This window comes from Phocoena sinus, chromosome 11 (genome assembly GCF_008692025.1).
Source record: "Phocoena sinus isolate mPhoSin1 chromosome 11, mPhoSin1.pri, whole genome shotgun sequence".
NCBI classification, from domain to species: domain Eukaryota; kingdom Metazoa; phylum Chordata; class Mammalia; order Artiodactyla; family Phocoenidae; genus Phocoena; species Phocoena sinus.
This window is the reverse complement of record NC_045773.1, coordinates 36166612-36180698: the sequence shown is the minus strand read 5'-3', so window position 1 is coordinate 36180698 and position 14087 is coordinate 36166612. Positions and strand designations below refer to the sequence as shown.

The following is a 14087-nucleotide window of genomic DNA, read 5'->3' as shown; positions in this document are numbered from 1 at the left end:
AACACCTAATGAAGTTGAGAATTCCATTTTTTTTCTTTTTTTTTTTTTTTTTTTTTTTTGCGGTACGCGGGCCTCTCACTGTTGTGGCCTCTCCCGTTGCGGAGCATAGGCTCCGGACGCGCAGGCTCAGCGGCCATGGCTCACGGGCCCAGCCGCTCCGCGGCATGTGGGATCTTCCCGGACCGGGGCACGAACCTGCGTCCCCTGCATCGGCAGGCGGACTCTCAACCACTGCGCCACCAGGGAAGCCCGAGAATTCCATTTTTAACTGTGGCTTCTTGATGCCTGCCCCAGTGTCGCTGATGCTGGCCCTGTGCCACGGAGCCCGGATTAAATGAGCTGTCTGGGTCTTCACAATTCACGCCAGCTGAGTGTAGCTCTAACCAAGGGGCACAGTCTGAGTCTGGTCAGGAGTTTGCACAGCTGGGAGTCCCCCTAAGGAGAAAGCTTTCACTGTCTATTTCTCATCCCTCAAATTGTAATATTTGCCTTCACCTTGTCTAATGTTTAATCCATGTTTATCCAGCATGTTATTGATTAGTGGTCTGAGTGAAGTGACAGGCAGCAGGAGCCTTGAGACCATGCACGGCACGATGGGGCTTCGGGGGCTGCTCTGTGTGTGCCTGGCGTCCCTGCTCACCCTGCAGGCCATGCCCGCTCAGGGTTCACCCACACGCAGTCCCAAAGGCGGCAAGGTATGTGAGTAAACCCCTGGACCAGAAACAGGCAGCTGAACCTGGAAGGGGCTACAGAGACCAGGGCTCTCCCCACCCACCTCGACCTCCTCTGAATGGAGAGGACTTCCCAGCAGCATGGGGGAAATGAGGCCAAGGCGTTGAGGACACAGGCTGTGTTCCACTCCCGTCCCTTAACAGATAGGCCCTGGTCCCCTGAGTGCTCGCACTCACACTTGTGCCGGTTTTGTTTTACAGAAGCGACCGGCTTTGGACACAGTGAGTGAGGATCTCAGCACAGGGGTCTGTGGTGGGCCTTTATTACAATCTGTTTCCCCTGGGCTTCAAGGTGTGCCCCTGGGCAGAGGGACTCCCGTCTCCTCCAAATGGGGGCTCGCCCACCCCCCTCATGCCCCACGGCATGGCCTCAGGCATAGAGAACAGCACCTGTGTCAGAGCTGGGTGCCGAGGTCTCCCGTGGCTGAGCCCCCATCCCAGCCACCTCCCGCACGTCCCACTTTAGGCTGTCGATGGCGTGGTCATCCAGAGTTTGAAAGTCAACTGCAAAGTCACCTCTCGCTTTTCCCACTGTGTCATCACCAGCCAAGTGGTCAACAACGCCGACGAAGCCAAGGAAGTGGCCTTTGATGTGGAAATCCCTAGGACGGCCTTCATCAGCGACTTTGCCATGTGCGTGCCCGCCTGGTCAACCAGGCCCAGCCCGAAACCATGGCTCTGAGTGGCCCAACAGTGCAGCCCATCCCCTCGTCCCCAAGGGCCACAGGCCAGCCCCAGCTCTGAAGGACTGAAAAGCCCTTTAGGTCTGCTCTGGGCTCCCATCTTAGATAGCAAACTAGAGCCTCTGACAGTGTGTTTTCAGCCTAGAGCCCAAGGAGCACAGGCTGGCACCCACAGTTTCTTGCTGGACTCTGTGGCCGTGGATGCCCACCTCCTTGAGCAGCTCTGGGGGCAGTGGAAGGCCAGCAGGAGATGCCCTCTCACAAGAGCTCACCTGGACAGGGCCTCCTTAGTGCCTGGGCTGGGAGCACCTCCAATATGAAGGTCCTGTGTGGTTGGGGAGGGGCACCTCCCTGAGGGCATCTTCCTCCCTGTAGCACAGCAGGTGAAAATGCATTTCTCGGAGACATAAAGGACAAAGTGACTGCATGGAAGCAGTACCGGAAAGCGGCCATCTCAGGAGAGAACACCGGCCTTGTCAGGTGAGCTCTGGGTGCTGCCCTGGTGCTGCCCTCCCCTGCCAGGATGCATGCCTTGGGTGGAGGGCAGCCCAGGCTGATGGGAAGGGAGCAAACTGCCCAGATCTACTGCTGGCACAGGTGCACTGGACGAGGCCTCTGGAGAAGTGGGGCTCTGACCCTGGCCAGCCAGCTAAGACAAGAGTGAGGGTCAAGGAAAGCTGGGAGCAGCACGAAAATAAGAGAAACTGACTCTGAGGGCCATGCTTTAGGTGACAAGGACCTCCATATCACTTACCATTTGTCTGTTTGTTGTTGCCACTGGTGGCACATCCAGGGCCTCAGGGAGAACGATGGAGCAGTTTGCCATCCAGGTCACCATCGGTCCCCGGAGCAAGGCCACGTTCCGGCTGACCTACGAGGAGGTGCTGAGGCGAAAGCTTATGCAGTATGACATTGTCATCAAGGTCAAGCCCAAGCAGCTGGTGCAGCATTTTGAGGTAGATCGCTGGTGACCACGTGCAGGGGCAAGGTCTCAGGAGCTGGGCTCCTGCCTCTCCCTCTCTGAGGCTCTGAGCGCTGGTTCGGCACCCACCGTGTGCAGCCCTGGGCCTGAGCACACAGGGAGGCGACTCACTCCTCAGGGTGGGCTCTGATGGCTGTTCGTGGGCAGGGAGCTCCCTGAACCCTCCAACCTCCTCCTTCTTCTGAGTCTTGGCTTGCTCATCTGTCAAATGGGGGTTTTGTGTGTCCCAGAACTGCCACAAGGATCATGAGAGATATTGAATGTCCAGGGAGTTTGTAAACCAGTTAGTACTGGGCAGCCTGAGGGGCTGTAATTGTTACTGGCACCTTAGTGGTGACCGAGTTGAGGGGCTCAGGCATGCACACTTTCATTTGGCCAATATTTTTGGAGTGCCTACAACATGCCAGGCCCTGTGCTGAGAGCTGGGTGGGTGCTGCACACAGTAGGTGGTCAGGATATACGTTGGCTCTTGGCTGAGACTTGATGATGGCTCCCAAATGGGAGCCTTGGTACAGGAACTGCTTCAATGCCACAGATCGACGTGGACATCTTTGAGCCTCGGGGGATCAGCAAGCTGGATGCCCAGGCCTCCTTCCTCCCCAAGGAACTGGCCGCCCAACTCATCAAGAAGTCCTTCTCAGGAAAAGAGGTGCGTGGGATGGCTGAGCCCTCAGAGACTTCTCAGCATGGCTGCAGACAAGGGCTGCAAGCCACCCTAGGGGAGAGAGAGAGAGGAACGTTGCACTCCTGATTCTCAGAGCCGCTTGGCAAAAGCCTGTGTGCTGAGGCTGGGGAGGGTGCCTACAACGGCTGCCTGGTCTGGGGTGAGTTGCTGGCTTGCTTAAGCCTCAGTTTCCTCTTTGCCTGTCTCATCCCAACAGGAAAGCATTCATGGAAATATAGGGCACATGTGCAAACCTCAGGATTCCAAGCCCCAGTGTTCTTGGAAACATGATGAAGTTTGGAAAGGGCTTTGGCCTACCCAGCCACTTGCCACTTGTCACTTCCCACCTGTCTGTGGGAATCCCAGAAGCCCCCTGCTTGCCCCTACCCCAGGTCCTGAGGAGTGTGGCATATGAGTGGGTGATACCCAGCTAGTGCCCTGCTTCCTAACTTGCCCTCAACTGGAGCCAGGAGCAAACTGTTTATTCCCCACCCACCTTTGGTAGTGAGTCCATAACAATTCACTTAAAAGAAATGTCTCCTACAGTTTTGAAGGGGTTCCTTTGAAACAAAATATGATACCCCAGAGTGTTAGCAAACATGCTTGCTTTCAGTAGGGGACCAAGGGGATGGTCTTTGTCTTCCTAATAACTTTCAAAAAAATTTTTAATGAGCATATTTTGCTTTTATAACAAACAAACAAAAAGTAAAAAGAAAAGCATCTTTAAAGAAAATGTGGAAAGTACAAAAGTGTAGAAATGTATCGAGTACAAACCACCACCAATTTCCCGGAACACCAGCACCAAGTCCAAACAGACCACAGCTCCCACTCTGGGAGCTCTTCCTTCTCTTTGTCTATCCAGGCAGGTTTCATTTTCCAGCACAGTGTTGCTTTTTTCACTAGACAGTGTGAGTTGACCGATGCTTCTCATGCTGCTATTATTTTGTTTTTATTGTGTATCCAAAGTGATGATACTTATAGAAAATCCCAATGATTCAGAAGCATGTGAGCAAAGAAACAGGTCTTCTCTCCTACCACCCACAGGTATGTATTCTCAGCAGCAGGGCGAGGGGCCCGCTAGACTCATTCCTATGCCTGTGCACCACACACACACTCACACACACACACACACACACACACACACACACACCTTACGTTGTCATTGCAAACCAGTAATGCCTCACACCTTCAATGGTTCCAGGGTCATGTGCTTTTCCATCCCACGGTGGGCCAGCAGCAATCCTGCCCCACATGCTCTACGACCTTGCTGAATGGGGACTTCAAGGTGACCTACGATGTCAATCGGGACAAGGCCTGTGACCTCCTGGTGAGCTGGAAGTTTCTTGCCCAGGACTCAGAGGGTGGGCAGGGTGCTTGAGAGAGAGGCCTCACTTGTCCCTTTGTGTTTCAGGTCGCTGATAACCACTTTGCCCACTTCTTTGCTCCCCGAAACCTGACAAAACTGAACAAGAATGTGGTTTTTGTGATTGACATCAGCTCCTCCATGGAAGGCCAGAAAGTGAAGCAGGTAAACTGTGGCTCTAACCAGTTGGCCAGCAGGAGCTTCTTTAGCCCCATCACCCATCCCACCCTGGTTTTGCCTCCAGAGTCTGGGTTTGGGACTTCTGCTCCTGGTCAGAGGCAGGGTAATTTAACAGGATATCCCAGTGGTCAGGGGCTCTGGAATCAGCCACTTTCTCACTGTGCAACCGTGGGCAAATGCATTCACTTCTCCTCAATGACAAAAATGGGAGTAAAATGCAGTGCCCATACGGTTGTGGGGTTTACCAATGGGGGATGCTTGGAAGATGAGACCTGTACCCTAGGCGTGCAGGGATGATTACAGCGCTCCCGGGAGATGGCTTGCAGCAGGGCACAGCCCACTCCCACCGCGCTCTGGGTGTCCTGTCCATAGCGCAGTGAAAGCATGGCTGGACAATCAGAGTTTTAGAAACTCAGCCCCCTGGGGTCCTCTGTCTTAATCCTGACCCCCTTGAACTCCTGGTCATTTCCCCTCCCCATACTGGGTCCCTTTGCCTTCTCCATCCCCCTCAAGACATCCCAGAGCTCAGTAGGATGCTCCTCTCCTGGCACCACCTGGCTGTCCTGTCCATCCCCTTCTGCTTGCCCACCATGTACCTCTACCCTGTGGATCTCTGAACTGGGTATCTGGAGATGACAGAAGGCATTATCCTGGGGCCCTGCCCCTCCACTGACTGTCCTGTCCTTACAGACCAAGGAGGCGCTCCTTAAAATCCTGGGGGACTTGCGGCCAGAGGACTACTTCGACCTGGTCCTCTTTGGGTCTGCAGTGCAGTCCTGGAGGGGCTCGCTGGTGCAGGCATCTGCCGCCAATCTGGACGCAGCTCGGAACTTTGTGCAGCACTTCTCTCTGGCTGGGTGTAAGGGCAGGGGTCTGGGGCCACCTCGATGTCACCTCTGTCCCCTCAGATTCAGGGCATACACTGATCTGCTTTCTCTTTTTTGCAGCTACAAACCTGAATGGAGGTTTGCTCCAGGGAATTGAGATTTTGAACAAAGCTCAGGGAAGCCTCCCAGAGCTCAGCGACCACGCCTCTATTCTCATCATGCTGACAGATGGCGAGCCCACAGAAGGTAAACGCCCCGAGGGCTACCTTGGGAAGTGGTGATCTCTTCATTACCAAAGGCATTCAAGCTGAACTTGGAAATACAACCAATGGGGATGCTGTCAGGGGGCAGAAAGGCTAAGGGCAAAGCCAAGCACTGGTTTAAAAGCAGAGTTAAGACCACAGAGTCTGAAGGAGCTCCAAGGTGTTCTGTCCTGAATTGGGAAGCTGGGGAAGTTTCTGCATGACACGGGGTTGCACAGGGCCCAGGAGGATGGGCAGGACCCTAGGCTGAGTTTAATGAACTATGGATTCAGCACTGACTGAGTGCCAAGCACAGGACTAGGGACCAAGGAGAGACACTAGGAGAACAAGACACATCTTTGCCCTTAAGGAGCCCAGGGTCCACTGGGGGAGGCAGCCCCAGGAGCAGATGCTCTGTCAAGGGCCCTGAAGGGTGCCAGAAGGCCGAAGGAGCACAGACGAGGGGCACCTGGCCCAGGCAGGGTCTCAGAAGGCGTCTTGGAAGAGGTGACCCCTGAGCTCAATCTGGAAGGAGGGGAGGAGAAGCAGGAAGGGATCCCTGGCAGAAGGGGCAGCTTGAGCAAAACAAGGTTTGTGCACTGGCAGGGCCTGCCTGGGAAGTGTAGGCATATGCAGAGTAGGTGAAACAGGGTGGAAGGGTCAGCAGGACCTCACAGGCCATGCGAGGAGCCGTGAGTTTAGAGCAGAATCAGATCTGCTCATGGTGGATCCATGTAGATGGGCAAAGTCTTCGAGGAGCTCTGTGAGTAGCTGTTGCAGTCACCCAGGTGAGCCAGCAAGAGGCGTTGCCTCAAGATGCCAGTGGGGACTGGAGATGGTCTGAGATGGGAGTCTTGGCCCCCAGGGAGGGTGCCCCAAAGTCCCCTTGTGCCCCACACACCTGTGAGCCAGCATCCCGTCCCTACCTGGCTGTGTGGCTGCAGGGGTGACGGATCATACCCAAATCCTCAAGAACGTCCGAGATGCCATCAGGGGCAAGTTCCCACTCTACAACTTGGGCTTCGGCCATGATGTGGACTTGAAATTCCTGGAGGTCATGTCCCTGGAGAACAACGGACGTGTCCAGAGAATCTACGAGGACCACGATGCCACCCAGCAGCTGCAGGTCTCCTCCTCCCCCTGCTCCCAAAGTCACGCCATGGGGAGCATGGCCTTGGCAGCCACGTACCCATCAGCCCAGAGCAGATAAAGCTCTGGTGTGGGGTTCGAATTAGCTGTGTGACCTCAAACCAGTTACTTAAGCCCTGAGCCTTCAATTCCTTCTATAAAGTAGGGATCCCGACACCCCACTTTGTGAGTGGGTTTCCTGTTGGATGCCTAGGACGACCCACCAGCTCTGAGGCTGCACCCCCCATCCCCACAGGGCTTCTACGAGCAGGTAGCCAACCCTCTGCTGAGGGATGTGGAGTTGCTGTACCCCTGGGATGCCGTCTCGGCCCTGACCCAGCACCACCATAAACAGTACTACGAAGGCTCGGAGATCATAGTGGCCGGGCGCATCGCTGATCACAAACTGAGCAGCTTCAAGGCGGATGTGCAAGCCTATGGGGTAAACAGAGGGCTGCGGAGGGTGGAGAGGCACCCAGAGACTCCAAACCTACACTGCTCCCCACCCCTGTGCCCCCAGCAGCCTCTCTTTCCCCAGAGTGGTGCCTCATCCCAGCAGGCCACACACACCCCAGGGCTGAGCATTCTTCCAATGAAGGCATCCAGAGGGCAGGCTAGAGTGGGGCCAACATGGCCTTGATTAGCTGTAGTCCCTTGTATCCAACTGGTCCACCTGTTATTCCTCACATCATTCCTCCCAAAGCGTGAGAGTGTGAGAGGCCAGCCTCTTTCTTCTCAAGTGACCACTGTTTCCTGAGCACCTACTGTACATGCAGCTTTGTACCACGGTGCAGTGCCCGTGTGTACGTGCATGCTGCAGTGTGTGTGTGTGGGGGTGTCACAGAGACCTGGACTCTAGCCGTGAAGTGTAGTTGAGGGTTCAGGACTCGGGCTTAGAGTGAGGAAAGCTGAGCTAGACCCTGGCTGCAGTTGGGTGACGTTGATCAAATGGGTCCAGTTCTCTAGGCCTTTCTGTACCGTGGGGGTAACAATGTACTAGAGAGTTGTGTGGAGTAAACGAAATAATCCACATGATAGGCTTATACAGTGCCTGGTACATGGGAGGCCCTTGGGAAGAGGTGCCCCCGTTACTGTAGCTGGGGAGAGAAGGCGCATTTGTGAGCTGTGGCAAGCTGAATGGTGCACGGGGCCGCGGTGGGCATCCGGAGGAGCGGGGCGTGGTGGAAACAGCTACATGGTGGATCGGCTGGGTGCCTGCTGGCATCCCCCAGAGAGAGTAACTCCATGAGGGCAGGGCCTGATCCTCCATCCCTGGGATCCCCAGGGCCTGGCCCAACTTGGCTAACAGAGGGTGCTTAGCAACTTTTGTGGAAGGAACGGATGGAAGAGGACGAGGAGAGCAGGCTCAGGAAAGGCAGGGGGTAGCATGCTCAGAACGGAGCTGCAGAGACCAGACAACATCGGGCTCCCCCAGAACCCCTCATGGCGCACAACCTCTCTCTCCCTCGCCTCCCTCAGGAGGGCCAAGAATTCAAGACGACCTGCCTGGTGGACGAGGAAGAGATGAAGAAACTGCTCCGAGAGCGGGGCCACATGCTGGAGAACCACGTCGAACGCCTGTGGGCCTACCTCACCATCCAGGAGCTGCTGGCCAAGCGGTACCAGCCCTGTGGCTGCCTGGGGGGTGGAGGGGCATGACCACCCCAGAGCACGCCCCCCGCCCTGGGCCTTTGGACTACAGAGGGGCGGTTCTAGGCCTTGGAGGTTGCAAGCAGGTCAGATTTACTGGCCTCTGACTTTGCTCGCTGAGTTAATATCAACCAGGCAGTCAGTAGTGTGGTCAGGGCCCGCTGGGGGCACAGGGCAGCCCCTTTTGCCCCCACTGAGCCGCTGCGGGGGAGGCTTCCCTTTACTGCGGGGCTGCTGTGTCCAGACACACTCATTTAATTCTCACAACGTGCCGAGCAAACCGAGGTTCAGAGAGGTTAGACCACTTGCCAGGATCTCACAGCTATTGAATTCTCTGTGTATTTCTGAGGCACATCCCCCAGCCCTGCCAGACCTCCAGGTTTTCTCTGAGGGAGGCCTTTAAATCATGAGGTCCTTGAAGACAGCTCCTGGGCAGGGGCACTGCAGGGGCCTTGTAAACATTTGCTGAAAGAGTGAACAAAGGAAGGGAAGGACGAGGGAGTGCAAGTCCATTGTCATCCAAGCTGCGGGCTTAGAGCCGGGTGTCTGTCTGGCAGGATGAAGTTGGAGGGGGCAGAGAAGGCCAACGTGTCAGCCAAGGCCCTGAAGATGTCGCTGGCCTATCAGTTTGTGACCCCGCTGACCTCCATGACCATCAGGGGCATGGCGGACCAAGACGGCCTGGAGCCCCTCATTGACAAGGCCCTGGAGGGTATGGGCTGGCAGAGGGGAGGCTGTGGGCATGGGGAGGCTTCTGAGAGCTGAAAATCTCCTGGGCGTTAATTCTCTTTCCTTTCTCTCCTTTCCAGATTCTCTGCCCTTGGGTGAGTTTTTAAGTCACGTTGATTTCCGCAAGGGGCTCCGGGTGGCTGGGCAAGGGGCACGTGCTCCAGCCGCCAGGCACACAGCACCCACTCCCCCTGCTCTGCTCCACCCTTTCTTGGTCTCTTCCTTCCCCAAGATGCCCTTCCCTACTTTGTTGCAAACTAGTTGCTGCCTCCTGTGTGCTCGGGGAGTTCTCGCTCAGCCTGAACCCCTCCACTCCCCGGACTCCTTAGGGGTCCTACGTGTGAGCATCCATCTACCAGGAGGGCTGGGACCCCCAGGAAGAGGGCTGGGACCCCCAGGAAGAGGGCTGGGACCCCCAGGAGGAGGGCGGGCCCAGGCCTGATTGGCCTCCGGGCCCAGCTGCACTTGGGGAATGAGGCGCGTGCCTTTCGTGTGGAGTGGGGAGAGTGACGCTGTCCTCTACTGTTGTCCTCTACAGAGATGGTGGGACCCAGAAAGAGTAAGTGGCAGCCATCCTGATGACGCAGGTCTCTACCCTCTACTCCACACATGGCCACCTCTCAGGCTGTGCATTCAGTCCTGAGCAAAGCCTGGGTCATCACCTATCTGCCTGATGAGGAAATGATAGCCTAAGGTTTTCTTCCTCTGCTCCAGCGTTCCTCGCTGCCTCTCACTGGGAACCGTCAGAACGCTCCCCCTGACCTGGCCTGGCCTCCCCACCCCTATGCCACCAGCACCTCCCAGTTCCCAGGAAAGGAGACCGAGAGGGGGCCACGCCACTGTGCTGGGCCAAATTTCCATTCCCACATCCCGAGAGGCGTCAAAGGCTCTGTGTCCACTCCTGCCCCTGTGGCCTCAGGCCAGCCCGCCTGGGTGGGAGGGGCCTCAGAAAAGGAGGCAGCAGCTCCAGGGAAGGCGCAGCTGCTTTCCTTCTAAGCGCTTGTTCACTCTCTTGCCCGTCAGCCTTCGTGCTGCTGGCCTCGCAGCCTTCTCCGACGCGCCCTAGCTCCGAGGTCCAGCAGTTGCCAAACCAAGTGACTGGCGGTGAGTCCTTGGGAGGGTCTGAGGGACACACCTGCCTGACTGAACCCTTCTCCCCAGCCGGCCCCATGTGCCTAATACTCAATCTAATAGACTCCATGCTGTGCCCCCAGTGGACACTGACCCCCACTTCCTCATCCACGTGCCCCAGAAAGAGGACACTCTGTGCTTCAATATCAACGAGGAGCCTGGTGTGGTCCTGAGCCTGGTGCAGGACCCTGACACAGGTACGGGTGACATTATGCCCTCTGCCAGAGAGGGTGGGGCCTGGGCTCCTCTGTCCTCAACGTTCAGCCATGATCAGGAAGGACAGTGGCTGTGGCCTCCACTCCCCTCACCCTGTGTACCCGCCACCTGGCTGGGCTCAGCTGGCCTCCTTCATGGCCCATCTGCCTGCCTGGGCCCTATACAGGGCCTGCTTCATGGGCATGTGACCTGTGCAGGTGCACAGGACCCTGCCCTTGGAAGGACTCCATGCTTGATTGAATGTTCTGCTGTTGCATCTTGAAATTCTTAACAAGTTTTGAATGAGGGGCCCCTCGTTTTCATTTTGTACTGAATCCTATAAATGATGCAGTGGCCCTGCCACACCTCCCTCCCCCATCCCCCGCATGGCTGCAGGGGTCTTGGAGCCCACCTCCCCAGCAGGGCTCAGGTGATGGGAACAACGCCCTCTCCATCTATCGGCCACTTCTCCCACCCTCCCAGTCCAGTCAGGCCATCTGCTAATATTTGTTGAGCACATCCTAAGGTCTGGGGACACAGTGGGAACCGAAACAAAGTCCTTGCTCTCGTGGAGTTTAGGGAAGGGAGATAAACAGGTGAACAAATTCTTAGCTGACAATTTCCGAGCATGAGACGTGCTGTGTTGGGATAGTGAAGACGGGGAGGGGGCTTTTGGCTGCTCAGTTCAGAGGAGGCTTCTGTGGAGAGGCCCACCTGCAGCACCTACTGTGACCTGCCCTGTGTCAGGGCCTGGGTCCACAGAGAAGGAGCAGGCCCAAGGCCTGTCCTCGGGGAGGTGACACCTCCTTCAGGGCCCAGAACCGAGGGCTAAGTCTCAAGAGAGTTAGTGTGGCGGGAGGGAAGGGAGGCGGTGCTGCGAGCGGCCTGCACCTGTCCTGAAGGCCCCTCCCCTTGGGTGGTGAGGCCCTCAGAGCCCAAAGAGGGTGGGCATTGGGGGCGGCAGGAGCAAGGACCGGCTGGTGGGGTTCTAGGGAGAGCGGGGCCGCCCTGACCCGGATGGCCCCTCACCCCACTGCAGGCTTCTCAGTGAATGGCCAGCTCATCGGCAATGAGGCCAGTGGCCCTGGGAAGCACGAGGGCACATACTTCGGGCGGCTGGGGATCGCAAACCCCGCAACAGGCTTCCAGCTGGAAGTGACTCCTCAGAACATTACACTGAACCCTGGCTCTGGCGGACCCATATTCTCCTGGAGGGACCAGGCCTCACTGCGGCAGAATGAGTAACCGGGCTGGGGCCGAGGCCTGGGAGGGGAGGCGGGGGTGGGTGTGGTGAAGACCAAGGCGCGAAGCCCCAGAGCCAGCTCTGCTGCCTGAGCCTGCTGGGCCCTCATTCCCCGAGCTGTGTCAGCGTGTGACGTCCATGTGGCCTCCGCGTAGGCTGTGCAGACACATCGGGCCCCATGGGCCATTCCCCACCCCTGACTCCCAATTTCCCTGGATTGCTGGACACGTGCTCCGGGCCCAGCTGCCTAGATGCCTGTGCTCCCGTGGCACCCTCACCCTGCAGTCCACCCCTGTCTCCACCAAACCAAGCCAACTCTTCCTCCCAGGCCCAGCGCATTGGCCACCTCTTCCCTGAAGCCATCCTAGTCCCTTCCTCTGCTGAACTCCAGCGTTCTCTAGGTTTCTCTTTCAGCCCCTGTCTTAGTATGCCTTGTTTACTGTTTGTTCCTTCCTTCACTCATTCACTCGTTCGATAAACTGCTGAGCACCAGAGCCCAATGCTGGGCAGCAGAGCTATAGGAAGAGGTGGGCAGAGTCCAGTATGGAGGACACAGATGATAAGTGGGAGTCAAAGAACACAGACTCATAATAGACAGGCTGGAGTCCAAGTCCTGGCTCTGCCACTCACCAGCTGTGTGACCTTGAGCAAGTTTTTTAACCTCTCTGAGCCTCAGTCCTCACAGGATCAGAGTGGGAACTGAATGATGCAGTTTGCGTGGAGGGCTTAGCACAGAGCCTAGCACATTGTAAGGGCCCCATACACAATAGCAACAAGTGGGAAGGAGCATGGAGCAGGTAACCGTCAACCCCCTGCGGGGAGAGGGGTTCATAAGAGCTGGGTCTCAAGGACAAGAGCAGCTGAATGGAGGGGGTGCAGTGCAGCCGCACCTGCCCTCATGGCACCTGGCCCCACAGGGTGGTGGTGACCATCAACAGGAAGAGGAACCTGGTGGTGTCCGTGGAGGATGGGGGCACCTTCGAGGTCGTCCTGCACCGGGTATGGAAGGGGAGTGCCATCTGCCAGGACTTCCTGGGCTTCTACGTGCTGGATAGTCACCGGATGTCGGCACGGACACACGGGCTGCTGGGTACGGCTGGCTAGGCTGGCAGAGCTGTGGGGTGGGGTGTTGAAACCAGAGGACTTACCCTGGGTGAGCTTTGCAGCGGGTCACCAGGATAGGCCCACCTCCAACATGGCCTACAAGGCTCAGAGTTCCAAAGAGGGTCCCGGTGAAGGCTTGTCCCACAGAAAGGCTGCAATCAAACACAATGAATTTAAAGGTTAAGTGAGCCTGGGAGCGAGTAAGGAGAGGTCCGATTAGCAAATGGAAAGGTCCAGTGGACACCCAGAGACCTCCTGAGTGGGATGGGTCATCGGCCACACTGCTTCTCCTTGTGGCCTTCCTGCAGACCGTTCTCTACCCCTCACCCCTCTCTCCCCAGCCAGATTCCTTTGGAATTGGTCCAAAAAGACAGGAGGTACAACCACCAGGCAATATATCTGCTTCTTTATAGCAAGTGAACTAAAGGTGGCTTTTGATGCCAACATTTATAGAAACAGTCAAGCCCTTGAAAAACAATTGTTTAGGCAACTCTCTAAGCCTCCAGTGAGCACCTACTGAGTACAAGGCAGCAAGGCCCCCGATGGTAACTGCTGTCTCCCATATGCCTTTCCAGGACAATTCTTCCACCCCTTTGATTATAAAGTGTTCGACCTCCACCCAGGCTCTGACCCCACAAAGACAGACGCCACAATGGTGGTGAAGAAACGCTGGCTGACGGTCACCAGGTGGGTGGGCTGCTCTCCCAGCATCTCTGCCCTTGGCCTTCCCCATCGTTGCTCCAGGCCTTCCTCCAGGTGTCACAGGGTTGAGGTGGGCTTCCTGGGGCGGTGCAGCCCTGCCAGCTCCAAAAGGTGACCCCAGCTGGCTTGTGTCTCCTCAGGGGCTTGCAAAAAGACTACAGCAAAGACCCCCGGCATGGGGCTGAGGTGACCTGCTGGTTCATCCACAACAACGGGGATGGGCTGATCGACGGTGTTCACACTGACTATATCGTCCCCGACATCTTCTGAGCCCCCAGCCAGCACACCAATCCTCCCCTGGGACCATGGCAGAGGAGGAGCCTGACCTGCTGCCCAGGCCACACCTCCCTGTCCAAGCTGGTCTCCTATGTCGAAGCACTCATGACTTCCATTAAAGAGAGGCTATGTCCAGCCCAGGCTGGCTGCTTTGTGGGAGCGGGGTGTGGCAGGGAGGCAACCCAAGATGTTGCTTCTCAGAAGGGCTCAGGAGTCACAGCAGACCAGGAGGCTGGGCGGGAGCCGGCACCAACTCT

At 56.8% G+C, this 14087-nt stretch overlaps 1 protein-coding gene across 2 annotated transcripts; it reads left to right on the top strand.

The window, feature by feature from the left end:
* Positions 1-557: 557 nt before the first annotated feature.
* Positions 558-13965, top strand: ITIH1 (inter-alpha-trypsin inhibitor heavy chain 1). Of its 2 annotated transcripts, XM_032648876.1 has the most exons (22): positions 558-695; positions 933-953; positions 1198-1364; positions 1790-1894; positions 2208-2370; positions 2932-3045; positions 4262-4387; positions 4472-4588; positions 5294-5462; positions 5551-5676; positions 6617-6798; positions 7057-7242; positions 8280-8419; positions 9008-9162; positions 9260-9274; positions 9718-9738; positions 10203-10283; positions 10394-10507; positions 11545-11746; positions 12666-12838; positions 13428-13539; positions 13695-13965. In XM_032648876.1, exons 1-22 carry the CDS (start codon positions 582-584, stop codon positions 13822-13824), a joined length of 2733 nt encoding a protein of 910 aa, XP_032504767.1. In that variant the 5' UTR covers positions 558-581; the 3' UTR covers positions 13825-13965. The 2 variants fall into 2 exon arrangements, with proteins under 2 accessions (XP_032504767.1, XP_032504768.1); XM_032648877.1 differs by lacking the exon at positions 933-953 and having other exon boundaries at positions 566-695; positions 8283-8419; positions 13695-13962.
* The last annotated feature ends 122 nt before the right edge of the window (positions 13966-14087 follow it).

Bases quoted from the DNA above. Each gene is read 5' to 3' on its own strand.
- ITIH1 (XM_032648876.1), top strand. From the start codon at position 582: ATGCACGGCACGATGGGGCTTCGGGGGCTGCTCTGTGTGTGCCTGGCG. The intron at 1,895-2,207 runs GTGAGCTCTGGG...TGGCACATCCAG, and splicing joins GAGAACACCGGCCTTGTCAG to GGCCTCAGGGAGAACGATGG. The intron at 4,388-4,471 runs GTGAGCTGGAAG...TTTGTGTTTCAG, and splicing joins ACAAGGCCTGTGACCTCCTG to GTCGCTGATAACCACTTTGC.